Source organism: Platichthys flesus, chromosome 1, assembly GCF_949316205.1.
Source record: "Platichthys flesus chromosome 1, fPlaFle2.1, whole genome shotgun sequence".
NCBI lineage: Eukaryota > Metazoa > Chordata > Actinopteri > Pleuronectiformes > Pleuronectidae > Platichthys > Platichthys flesus.
Window position 1 is genome coordinate 22,404,206 of NC_084945.1, and position 13,012 is coordinate 22,417,217.

At 44.0% G+C, this 13,012-nt stretch overlaps 1 protein-coding gene across 1 annotated transcript; it reads left to right on the forward strand.

Annotated features, from left to right (window-relative positions):
- Positions 1-486: 486 nt before the first annotated feature.
- Positions 487-12,788, forward strand: sall1a (spalt-like transcription factor 1a). Its single transcript, XM_062388993.1, has 3 exons — positions 487-1,365; positions 6,825-10,222; positions 11,107-12,788. The coding sequence occupies exons 1-3, from the start codon at positions 1,293-1,295 to the stop codon at positions 11,545-11,547; spliced, it is 3,912 nt and encodes a 1,303-aa protein (XP_062244977.1). The 5' UTR covers positions 487-1,292; the 3' UTR covers positions 11,548-12,788.
- The last annotated feature ends 224 nt before the right edge of the window (positions 12,789-13,012 follow it).

A 13,012-nucleotide genomic window follows, 5' to 3' on the forward strand; every position in this document is an offset into this window, starting at 1 on the left:
AACGCATCTAACTTATACGAATACAGTTTATCAATTTCAACTGGCTTTACTGTACAAACATCCCACTTGATAGCGACGACATTTAGGCTTTTTAAAGTTGTTATTTAATAGTTACATAGGTGGTTTAAAGGTTTCACATGATGTGTGTGTGTGTGTGTGTGTGTGTGATGCCTCCATTTGCTGGGGGAAATAAATGTTTAAGGCAGAAAGGTGAACGCTTTATTTATCCCTATTCAGACAAACAGACCTCTCTCCGCTCTCTTCACCACTGCTCATCCTGGTGCGCACAAAGCGTTTGGATCTGCTGTGCGTAATCAGAGAGAGAGAGAGAGAGAGAGAGAGGGAGGGAGGGGAGCGAGGGAGGGAGGAGGTGGAGGTGAATGGCAGCATGACTGAATAGCCCTGTGACCAATCAGACCCTCGATGGGCCGGGCTCCACATTTGTCCCAGCGCTGCACGGGCCCCGCAAAGTTTGTTTATTCGCGGAATGCAGTGCGCGATGAAAACGTGTTAGTAAGTGACCCCCCCCACCTCTTTTTTCTTACTAATAATGATCAAATGAACCTGATTGGGACGTCGGATCGCACCGTGGACTTTTTCCTGGACGAAGGGGACGTGAACCGGTGCCATTTTACGCACGGGAACATGCTGGCGCGGCGCTGCGTTTCGGCGCACCGAGACCTCCGCTCGAAACTCTTCAGAGAGTAGGTGTCCGCGCACCGCGCACAGCGAGTTCAGCGGAGGACGGACTACACCGAGTTGCGAGAAGAGGAGAAAGTTGGCTCTAGCGCACGGAGCGTCCGGTCGGTCCGCATCTACAGGAGGAGAAGAAAGAGAGAAGGAAAAAGTGTGATCGCTGCTTGATGAATGTGAGAGATTGAAAGATACTGTCGCAGGCATGGACTGGAGATGCTGACATTCCCCTGTAGTAGTCGAGATAAGCGTTGACTCGGGCTAACACAAGGGGTTAACCCGTATCCAAAGGGAGTTTGGAAGAGCCAGCCTTTCTTCCCCGTACGGATCAACTCATTGGGTGGGAGCTGAGAGAGAGACAAGAGTCCCCAGCAAATCAGGAGCTAATTGATTAAAGAGACTTCATTTGAATAGGAGGGGGGCTGGCGAGGTGCCAATCGCCTTTCAAAGAAGCCCCCTCCTGTATGATTAATCGCAGAGCATTATTGATAATCATAACGCGGCACATGCGCGGTGGATGGTCTCGATTTTACGTAATTTTTTGAGCAGGGTTTTTGTAGTCATTTTTTTATTCTGCGCTCGCTGATGTGCCAGCCAGCATGTCGCGGAGGAAACAAGCGAAGCCGCAACACTTCCAATCCGACCCTCATCAGCCTTTATCGGAACACAATGGTGAGTCCAAGCTGCTTCTCGCTCCTTTTCTACCTCCACTATGAATTCTACACACTTTTAAAAACTGTTTCAGCTTATTTGAGGTGAAGCACGAGCGTAAAAGTTCCTGCTTTAAGTCTCGAGCTTTATACTTGTCTGCATTGGTTTGATTTCTTTCCAAATTTCATCGTGTTTCTGATAAAAGTCTTTGCCACTTTTCAGAAAACTTTAGGATGTCCCATAAATGTACAGTATTTCATTTAAAAAGGTGATTTAACGCTTTTTTGTAATTTACCCCTCATTTAAACCTCTATGATCGCTTTTATACAAACTTTACTATAAAAGATAAATTAGTTCTTAACGATAATAAATACCGAATGGGGAGTGTTTCTCTTCAGTTTTACGCACCGTGTGAGTGAAAAAGTTTCAAAACTTCGGTTCAGTTTGACATAGTGTTTTTAAGGTCATGTATAAACTCAGTTGCGAGCAGCAGCCGGTTCAGCTCGCGGTCCTCCCCGAGGTTCTCGCTGCGCTCGGTGCTCGCTATCGGTGCGTCCACACGGACCACCCTGTCGCTCCTGTCGGGGACTCTCCAACTTTTCCTGGGTCGCGGACTCACAGATAAATCATCCGCATTATTCTCACGTAGAAAATCCTACAATACCCCCCACTCGTTTTATACAAGAAATCGCTCCTATTAGTAATTCGCTGTTTACACACTGCTGAGTTGTTTTGCTGCAAGTTGGATGAAAGGAGGTCAAAGTGCTGCGAAGAGCGCAAATAAACACACAACTTCTCCACATCCTGGAAATATCCCCTCGGTTTACTCATCGTTTACACGTTTTTTGCTCAACTTTGTTATAGCAGCTTAGAGAAGTCACGTCTTACTCACACACACACACACACACACACACTCTCACACACACACACATACACACACTAACCGTTTTTGTTTCATTACAAAATAATGTGTGGTTTCCTCCACCAAAATTAAAATAGACGTTTTCGTTTTTTTTTCTTTAAAGTAACTTTAGAGGAGTTCACGCTTTTGGATGAGCCATCGCCTGCTGTAAATTCAAACACTGTGCGATGTTTTGTTGGTAAAGTGAACAATACTCTCTTTTACTGGTGCTGTTGTGCCTAAAATGTGAAATCAGTTTGTACAAAGTGCCATTCAGAGCTGGAAATCCATGCAGGAGCTCTTACAAAGGCCAGCGAAACACAGGCGAGGCTCAGCGAGATGGTAAATTAGCACGTCTATTTTAAAAGTAGAAAATAAAACGTTAACAAAACTACGGTGTGAATAGATTGTAGGTTAACATTAATAACGCTTTAATTTCCTAACACGACGTTGCGTTGCTACGTATTACATTGCCTGACCGACTCCTGTACTCATCACCAAGAAAATAGTACTTGTTAAAAATGTCTGCAATTTAAATAACTATACTTTACCTGAATGAAGGCCTCTCTGTGGTCTGTCATGCAATGAGATCAAATTGTATTGTAAGTATTTTAATTGTCACCAGAAAAAATATATATATCCACACATAGAATAATAATAATAATAATAATATGAACTATGCAATACATAAAAAATCCAGCTCGAGTCAGATTTTTTTTTTTGGCTTAACACTTATTGGATAAGGCCTGTAAATGTAATACATCTGATGTAAATGTGTATAAAAGTCACAGTGTATTCAGTGCAGCCTGAACAGCCTGTGCTGGTGTGTTTCAGGGGAAAGCCTTGCATAGAAAGGTATTTTCTGCCCATTTCACGTGATTTGTTTCTGGAACTTGATTAATGCAAAAAATCAAGTTTTTTCCCTTGGACTTGTTTTCGTCTGCATTTTCTTTCAAATCTGATCAACTTAATCAAAGGTGACTTATGTCACAAACCCTGGTAAACTGCAGATTGCAAAATGATATATTGTTTCCAAAACAATGCTGCATTTTAAAAGTGTTCAATGTCTCTTGTGTGTGTGAAATTATAAAGTTAGGGACACGTTGTCCTCAGATTGGCTGTGTTCTAGCCGAGACAGTGCTGTGTTTGGCTTCTGGAGGGTTGTGGTTGCCCGGAAATGAAAAACAGAAAGTCATTGTATTAGTAGGTGAATGTCAGTGATGCTTAGGGCTGTAGTTACTTTAGGAAGTCGGAGTGCGAGCCACAGAGGGTGGGATGTTGAGCTGTTTTAACCTTTGCCAGTGTCCCTCTATGCAGAGGTGATGGGAGTTCAGGGCCCAGTGTGTTTCTCTCCACCACGCCATTGACCCTGCTGATCAGAGCTGCAGGCGGCCCAGCAAGGCCCCGGCTTTTTATTCAAGTGTGTGTGTGCAAGTGTGAGGCCTTATCAATGTTGTGGCCATCCCCTTTCACCCTATCAGAGCGGCCCCCCTACAGGGGAGATTGGCAGGGCAGCCCCCTTTGCACCGATGCTCTCAACAAACAGAGTGCGCTCTGCTCGTCATTACGCCAGTGTTTATGTGGTGTGAGTCCAGGTGTAGCCTGAGGGACTCGTCGCGCCTCTTTCCCTCCCCTTAAGCTTTAAGCGTGTCACCGGGCAGAGCTTCTGAGATTGGAGTCTTGTCCTGGACCACGGCAGCTTAATGGAACCCCATCTAGTGTTCACTGGCATGAGTCCTGAGGGCTGGAGACGATGTGAGCAGAAATCCTCCTGAAGTTACAAGTGTCAAGAGGCTCACAGAGGCCCCCCGCGAAAAAATAATGTAGGAACTCTCAAAGCTCTCTCTCAACTTTTTGGACTAATCCTCGCTTTCTCGCCTCTCATATTCAAACTTTGGTCAATCTTTTCGTGGCTCTGTCCTCTGCTCTTTGTCTCTCCTGAAGCCCTGTGCACTGCTAACATTGTGCTTTTGATAGAGATTCTATGGAAGTTTTACAGACTCCATCTTCATACCAGCTTGACTTTAACTTAATTTTAATTCAAAGTTAATCCTTGCTATTTTTGGAATTAAGCCTATTGCCAGCATCTGCGCTGTTTGCTTTAATGGTCTTATGTGGACAGTGGATTTTCAGACATGCATGAGTTTCATTTTGTTCCTTATTCGTGGTCAGATAAAGCAAAACACTGTGTTGTAAAGTTAGATTAGAAAATCTGTAGCGGTGTAAAGATTTAGGTTATTTTGTGAGATATTCTTCCAGACATTGTCAGCTATTGTTTTTTACAGTAACATGAGTTTAGTTATTAATTTCTTCTCTCACATTTTAAACATAATATAGAGTGTCTGAAGACGAGACTGTACGCAGCTGCATTACATACTTTGAGAAAAATGTTTCGCTCGAGTTCCAGTTAATTATTAAAACAGACATGCACAAAATATCTCAGTGATATTCTGATTTCTCTTAATTAGTTTTCCTGTAATTATTTATTTTGTCGATAGATTTCATTTAGGAATTCTTGGCACTTTCATGTCAATAATAGCACGATTGAAAATCTATGATTGATTTTAAGGGTTTTGAAAATGTGCGCCACATAAAAAAATGTTTTGTTAAGAAACTGTTTAAACTAAAGCCCCACACGTACGCTCTGTAGTGTAGAAATGAAATTGTAAATTAATTTCATATCAGCGTTCACCACTGTTTCTCAAATATATGCACCATGATAATTATTTTTGCAATGCTCTGCATATACTGAAGCATACACGCGCACACACACACACACATCCACACACACTCAGAAACACATATGCATATTTTTTTATTTATCAATGTGGCTTTTTCTTAAAGTTCGTTTGACAAAAGTTGTTCTCTTCTTACTTGTGTGTCTGATATTTTCACCCACTCACTGTCTTTTTTATTTCCCAGTCAGTCTTGAGAAAAGAGGAAAAAAAATGTATTTAATCCTCAGATTTCTCACACTAGGAATCAAACACATTTTTTCAAAATTAGTGCTGGGTGTAGGTAGGTGGGTGGGTGGCAGGGGGGATTTAACATAAAAAGTTATCATTAAAGTGGAGTCTTCCCTGTTTGCATGGTTTGGTGGTGTGAGGGCCAGGGTTTACTGTCATGGCAACTTTGCGTTATCTGATGTCTCTGAGTAGAGAAACATTGAGGGAGATAATCCCTGAATTAAACAGGATCTGCTTTGAGTCGACTGAGATGAGCAGGGCCAGGCTGTGCCGACGATCCCCGCCGCTCCCATGCTGCGCGAACAATGGGAAGGCATCCTGTCTCTCTGTGGGGCAGGGCTGCACTTCTCTGGGTTTCATTTGCAAATGAATTCTTGGCTCTGATGAAAGTGTTGAGGGGCCAGAGCCACAATGAAAGGGATTCATAGAGAAATACAATTTGTAAATCAACTTGTATGTTAAACAGCAAGATTTTAGTGTGACAAAGAGGTAAAAGAATAAGGAAACTCTGGAGCACATTAGAGGCTCTGGGGGCTGGGTGTCTTCTTGCCTTTTCACTCCCTGACTCGTCCTGTGTATAAAAATGTGCATTTTAATGGCGGTGACCACTTTCGAATCTTCATCTCTGTGACAACATTAGCTGCTGTGTCTGTATTACGTGATCTGTGAGCTGGTGTCTCCAGTTATCAGTTTGTGATGTCTGCACTCTGATGAAACACCCTACTCTTTAGTTTTGATTAAGCCATTATTTCAAACTTTTTTCCATTGCTGTTTATCTCGAATGATTAACTGATGAGTGCTTTATTGTGGGATTGGGGGTCAAAGTTGACTCACAATTTAAAACAAAAAATGTTTGTTGTTTTTGAAATTATATTTCAAAAATTTTAATTTGTGAAAAGGATTCCATGTCATAAATACTTTATAAGTCACTATTTATTTTGTAAGTCTTTTCCTTTTTTCTTCTTTTGTTCAGCTGGTGTTTAGTTTTTGAGTTAACATTCTGGATGCCACAGGCTCTGTTGTTCATGTCTCACTGTGATTGCAGCCTGAGTGGATACGAATTAGTTTAGTGACATAGATAACCTGTCCAAGATGCCCATAGTTGGCTGAAAATGAGCAAAGTTGACAGCAAATTGAAAGTCTAATAAGTCCTTCAAATGCTTGATTTGCGCCGAGTGGACAAGTCGACTTTGAAGGGCATGGAATATAGGAAATCAATGCCTTTCTATGAAATTTCATTAAGACCAATGTCCTCACTTCACTCTATTCTATATTTTGATGGATTATCTGGAGAAAATGATTACCTTTGGTTGGACTGATGAGACCCAGATGTGTGCACCTTCAAAGATCACTTTTAAGCAATATTTGAGTAGTTCCCATTGATTTTGTATCCCTTCTTATCATGTTCAAGAGGCCACTGCATTGAATAAGGCTTTTACACATTTCTGTTGGCTTATTGTTGCCTTTCGATCGTTGTTTTTGTGAGCGCATCAAGGGGATAAGTGTAAAACTGATTAACTTAAGATTAACAACAATGGAATTTGAGGAGATAAAGCTGCTTTTTCAGCTGCAAAACATTTCTCATCACTAATCCTCTGTTTCCTCTTTTTCAGGGGACACAGAACTTTGCTCAGAGGACCCCCCCTGCAAGGAGTCAGACGCCCACGTCTGTAGCAGATGTTGTGCTGAGTTCTTTGAACTATCAGATCTTGAAGAACACCAGAGGAATTGCACTAAGAATCAGTTAGTTCTGATAGTGAATGAAAATCCTGCCTCCCCCACCGGAACTTTCTCGCCTGGGTCTCCTCCCCATTATCCCGATGACCAGATGAATGACACAGTTAATAACACTGATGAAACAGAGTACAGCGACCTTTTGGAGCATAACCCTCTAGAAAGAGAAGAATCCATGGACGTGGACATTTCCGGGATGAGCAGTGGCCATGAAGAGGATGGCAGTCTTACAGAGAGTGGGAGTCCCATCAACACAGTCAGCAATGGTGGCCGCGTCACCTCTGGCCCCGCAGTAGGTACTTCAGCTATCTCTGCCCCTCTACCTCAGCTCAGTAACCTGACTGAACTGGGAAACTTCTCCATGATCAACAGCAATGTCATAATTGAAAATCTTCAGAGCACCAAAGTGGCTGTGGCCCAGTTCTCCCAAGAGGGCCGTTCCACTGTGGGCCCCAGGGTGCCAGTGCCAGCACTGATGGAGCAACTCCTGGCCCTACAACAGCAACAGATTCACCAGCTGCAGCTTATTGAGCAGATTCGCCATCAGATACTGCTACTTGCCTCCCAGTCGCCAGAAATACAGGTGCCCCCAACTTCTGCTCCAGGCACAATGGGGCCTGCTGCCAGCCCACTGACCACACTCAGCTCACATCTCTCCCAACAGCTGGCTGCAGCCGCAGGCCTAGCGCAGAACCTGGCTAGTCAGTCAGCAAGTATTAGCAGCTTAAAGCAACTGGCTGCAGCGGCACAGCTACCTCAGCCCAACCCAAGCACCAGTGAGACATCTCAAAGCATTAGCACACTGGGGCCATCAACAATCAATGCCCAGTCTTCTGACAAGATGCCGAGTCATATGAGTAGCCTCCACTCTCAGCTCAGCAACTCCTCACTAGTTAAGTCATCCAAGCAAGCATTTGGAATAGGTAGCTTTTTAAGCTCTGCAGTCAATCCCCTTCTACCTCAGCCCCCTTCTGGAAACTCCATGTTCTCCAGCTCTCTGCCGAGTGTGGGCAGCACTGTGGAGGACCTCAACTCTTTAGCAGCTTTGGCCCAGCAGAGGAAAGGCAAGCCACCAAATGTCACCTCATTTGAACACAAGAGCAGCTCTGAGGAATCTTTTTTCAAGCATAAGTGCAGGTTTTGTGGCAAGGTGTTTGGGAGTGACAGTGCCTTGCAAATCCACCTGCGCTCCCACACTGGTGAGAGACCATACAAGTGTAATATCTGTGGCAACCGCTTCTCCACCCGTGGTAACCTGAAGGTACATTTCCAGCGTCATAAAGAAAAATACCCACACATCCAGATGAACCCCTACCCTGTTCCTGAGCATTTAGACAACATACCGACCAGCACTGGCATTCCATATGGCATGTCAATGCCCCCTGAGAAACCTGTCACCAGCTGGCTGGACAGCAAACCAGTTTTGCCCACTTTGACTTCGTCAGTCGGTATGCTGCTGCCACCAACCATGCCGAGTCTTCCACATTACATCAAAAAGGAAGATCATTCAATAGCCATAACTAGCCCTTCTATTACTGCAAAGAGAGACTCAGTTTCTGCTGAGCCTTCGGCTAAAAGTAATGATGGAGTGTCTGAAGAGGGTGAAGGTGCGACTCTGCCTACCTCAAATGAGAAAACCGAAGAAGGCAGCCACTCCTCATGCTTCATGACAAATTTAAGCTCTGCTTCAGAAAGTACAGCTGAGTACACCACATCTAACAGCCCGCCCATGATGACCAACCCACTTATGCCGCTTATGTCTGATCAGTTCAAGGCTAAGTTCCCCTTTGGAGGCATTCTGGAGCCTCTCCATGGGTCAGAGACCTCCAAGCTTCAGCAGCTTGTGGAAAACATTGACAGGAAGGTGACAGATCCAAACGAATGTGTCATCTGTCACCGGGTGCTGAGCTGCCAGAGTGCTCTGAAAATGCACTATCGCACTCATACTGGGGAAAGGCCCTTTAAGTGTAAAGTCTGTGGCAGGGCATTTACCACCAAGGGGAATCTTAAGACCCACTACAGTGTCCATAGGGCCATGCCTCCTCTCAGAGTCCATCACTCCTGCCCTATCTGCCAGAAGAAGTTCACAAATGCTGTGGTTCTACAGCAACATATTCGCATGCACATGGGTGGACATATCCCCAACACCCCTCTGCCAGAGAGCTACCCGGAGTCCGTGGTCTCTGACACTGGCTCATTTGAGGAGAGAAACTTTGATGATTTGGACAACTTCTCTGATGACAACATGGAAGGATTAGAGGAGGGCCCTGATAGCAGTGTGCCAGACACACCCAGGTCAGCTGATGCCTACCATGACAGTCTGTGTAACTCCCCAGCTCCCCCTGAAATGGTTGGCCAGGAGGGGGAGGCAAGAAATGGTAATGCTCATAGTAATGAAACAGAGGAGCTACATGCCAGCCACATGAAGGCTATGGCAAATGGCTTAGTCGAGGGGGATTGCCTCACCAATGACTCCTCGTCACTGGGAGGGGATGTTGAAAATCAAAGCGTCGGGAGTCCAGCTGTGTCAGAATCTACCTCCTCCATGCAGGCGCCATCCCCCACTAACATGCACCCCCAACCACGTAAATCCCCCAGCCTTGAAGAAAGGCAGCAGGGGGCCTTATCCTTTGAGCACGCAAGTGCAAACTTCTTGCACTCTCACCCCTCTAACATTGGAGCCTTGGACCTGACATCTGTCAATCCCTCAAAAGACCCAATGGGTATGTTATTCCCCTTTCGTGAGCGTAGCATCATCAAGAACACATCATGTGACATCTGTGGGAAGACATTTGCTTGTCAGAGTGCCTTGGACATTCACTATCGAAGCCATACCAAAGAACGGCCATTTATTTGCACGGCCTGTAACAGGGGTTTCTCCACAAAGGGCAACCTCAAGCAGCACATGCTGACTCATCAAATGAGAGACCTGCCCTCACAGCTGTTTGAGCCGTCAAACACCAGCCTGTCCTGCAGCCCAACCCCTTCTCTCCTCTCTGTTGTCTCTATTAACAAGCCTGAGATCAATGGCTTCCTCCATTGCCTCCACCCTGACAAGGAAATGCCACCAGGACTGGTCACATCATCTGCCTCCTCTTCCCCAGTGCTTTCCGGTGCTCCACCACGCAGGACACCCAAACAACACTTCTGCAACACCTGCGGAAAGTGTTTCTCCTCCTCCAGTGCTCTGCAGATCCACGAGAGAACTCACACAGGAGAGAAACCCTTTGCTTGCAGTATCTGTGGTCGGGCTTTCACCACCAAAGGAAACCTCAAGGTAAATGTCGAAACAGTCTTGAAAATTGTTGGTCTCCTTAAAGTTGGTGCCTGAGAAGGTTTAGGAAAAATTTGTCTCCAAGCTGCTTTTTAGATTCATATGTCGTGTCAGTGCACTAGGCATCAAGAGGTGGTAATGTTGTATAATTAATTAAAGGAGCAGCCCTGTGATAAAAATTGCCGTAGTAGAAAGGCTGAATCACGCAGGTAATATGATTATTGGATAGACTGTGGTTGACTGGTAATGACTCACCTCTCAGAATTAAGTATTACAGGCAATTAATGTAAGCAAGTCATTCTGAATTTTTGCCATATCAGATTTTATGAAAAAAATGCTGCAGGTCTAAATCTTTAAGGAACCCATCTGCTCAGTGATCTTTTAAAACTTATGAAAATGATGTTGACAAAACAAAAAAGGTGAAGTTTTTAATTATAATTATTATTTTGTTGGAAATCAAGCTGTTAATTGATACTTATTCTACACAGAAATAGCTGAGCTTTTGTGGGTCTGTCATGGTACTTTTTTTTATCAAGGAATGGATATTGGCAGATGTTTAATATCAGATGCAGCCCTGGCTGGAGCTTTTTTACCCCTGGGGCCCCTGGTCCCTTTGTGAGATGAGCAAATTAAGGCTCAGATTAGACTGCCTGTATCGGTCTTGCCAAAATAAGTTGTTTACATCATGCCTGTACCGCTCTAGTCCGCTGCACACAGGGTGTGAAGCTGTTAATTCAGACTGAAGCATTATTATTATTTTTTCCATTGCATCATCTCATGGCAAGCTCTTGTGGCTAAGTTTGCAAACATCACTAATTTTCATCCCTCTCATTGCTCTGTCTCTCTCCTCCCTCCCCTTTATTCTCACTCTGTCTCACTTTGGTTAGGTTCACATGGGCACACACATGTGGAACAGCGCTCCTGCCAGACGAGGCCGCAGGCTCTCTGTGGACGGCCCAATGGCCTTCCTGGGTACCAACCCAGTTAAGTTTCCAGAGATCTTCCAGAAGGACATGGTATCAAGGGCAAGCCACGGGGACCCGGCCAGTTTCTGGAACCAGTACGCTGCAGCCTTCTCCAACGGCCTTGCGATGAAGACAAATGAAATCTCGGTCATCCAGAATGGAGGCATGCCACCGATGTCAGGTGGATTGGGAAATGGGGGTAGCTCTCCCATCGGCGGCCTGACAGGCAGCCTAGACAAGCTACACAGCATGGAGCCCAACGCTGCTCTCGCTGGTCTTGAGAAAATGGCCAACACAGAGAACGGGTCCCACTTCCGTTTCACACGGTTCATGGAGGACAATAAAGAAATCGTCACCAGTTAGAGTGTTTGTCCTGAGCCGCACACAGACACATGAAGATGCCTGAGGGTATACTGTACACACATGTAGACACACAGAGAAGAAGAAAAGAAAGAGAACAAGACAGGGACAGAATCAACCGAACTGCTTCGCTGACCATTGAATCTTTACGAACACAAGTGTGAAGACATGTTGCTTTTTTGTACAATGTACATGTTATAGTTTTAAGGAGCTTATTTATTAGTGATTATAACCTTGCTTGAAACCAAGTGGCAGCATTAACAGTTAGGTTTTTGTTTGTTTTAAAGACAGAATGGGTATGTATGGGGATTAAAAATGTGCTTTTGAAACTTAGAATATCTGGGTAGATATCCTTACCTTGGCATTAAGTTATTTTCTGTCTGTAGTAGCTATAACCGAACTGTTGATGTTCATGTGATGCATTAGCCCTGTAATAAGCAAACCGTTTTGCTGTAAATATTGTACACTGATCTTCTGTAGATGGTCTAACATCTGTGTGTTCATGCTCCCCTGCCCTTCATCAAAACAAAACAATGAAAATCAGGCAAGGGACTAAATTATGCTGTAGTTCCTTTCTTTCCAAAATCTTATTTACTTGTATTTTATTTAAGGAAGACAAAACATTGAGGTTTGCTATGTTTCAAGGGTTTCTTTAGTGTTAACTTGTTTTGTTGTTACTGTTTCTGTGTATTGTACTTTCTACTTTTTTTGTTTACTTCCATATTTTCCCCTTGATCTCTTCTCTTTTTTCCGTGGCTCGTATTTTGGTGTTGTTGAAAAGCAAGACAGTTGCTAAAGGGGGAACATTCGGCCTGGCCTATTTCCTGTTTTTTTGGAGCTGATACAGCCAATCAAATGAGCAGGATTCTCCTTTAGTTTTTTTTTCTTAGCTGGATTTCCACATTGCTGCTAAGTCCCAGCATCCTCAATGACATCAAGTGCAAAGTTATTGTGTCGAAGCTTCTGGTAAATCCATTCAGATGTGGAAATGCAAACTCCCTCGCAAGAAAAATGTACATATAACTCACGCAAGAGAAGTCCATCAAGGCCTGGGGACAAAATGATAGTGTTTTTATAAATATAAATATATATTGGGTTTGAAAACCTTCGGACTGTTACATGCACTTTCTTGGAAAGTTGGAAGATCTTTATGGGTCCAGTTTCTCTACACTTTAATACCTACTAACAACTAAGATACTGTAATTCTTTACTCTAATAATCAAATACATCAGTTTTCCAAAAGAGTCATGGTTGTGTCTGTGTGCTTTTATTCCCAGTTTTGTTGTCTTATCATTGAAATATATGTAAATATATATTTTCACTCATCAAGCATTTTAAAGCAAAATGAAAGTGAAATAAAGTTTTTCCTGGTGACTGACTTGTGCTGATGGCCGCTGTGCAGCTCTGTGAGCACCGACACTCAGCAGCAGCATAGACGGAGGATTCAGCTGCTCCTTCATTTCCAATC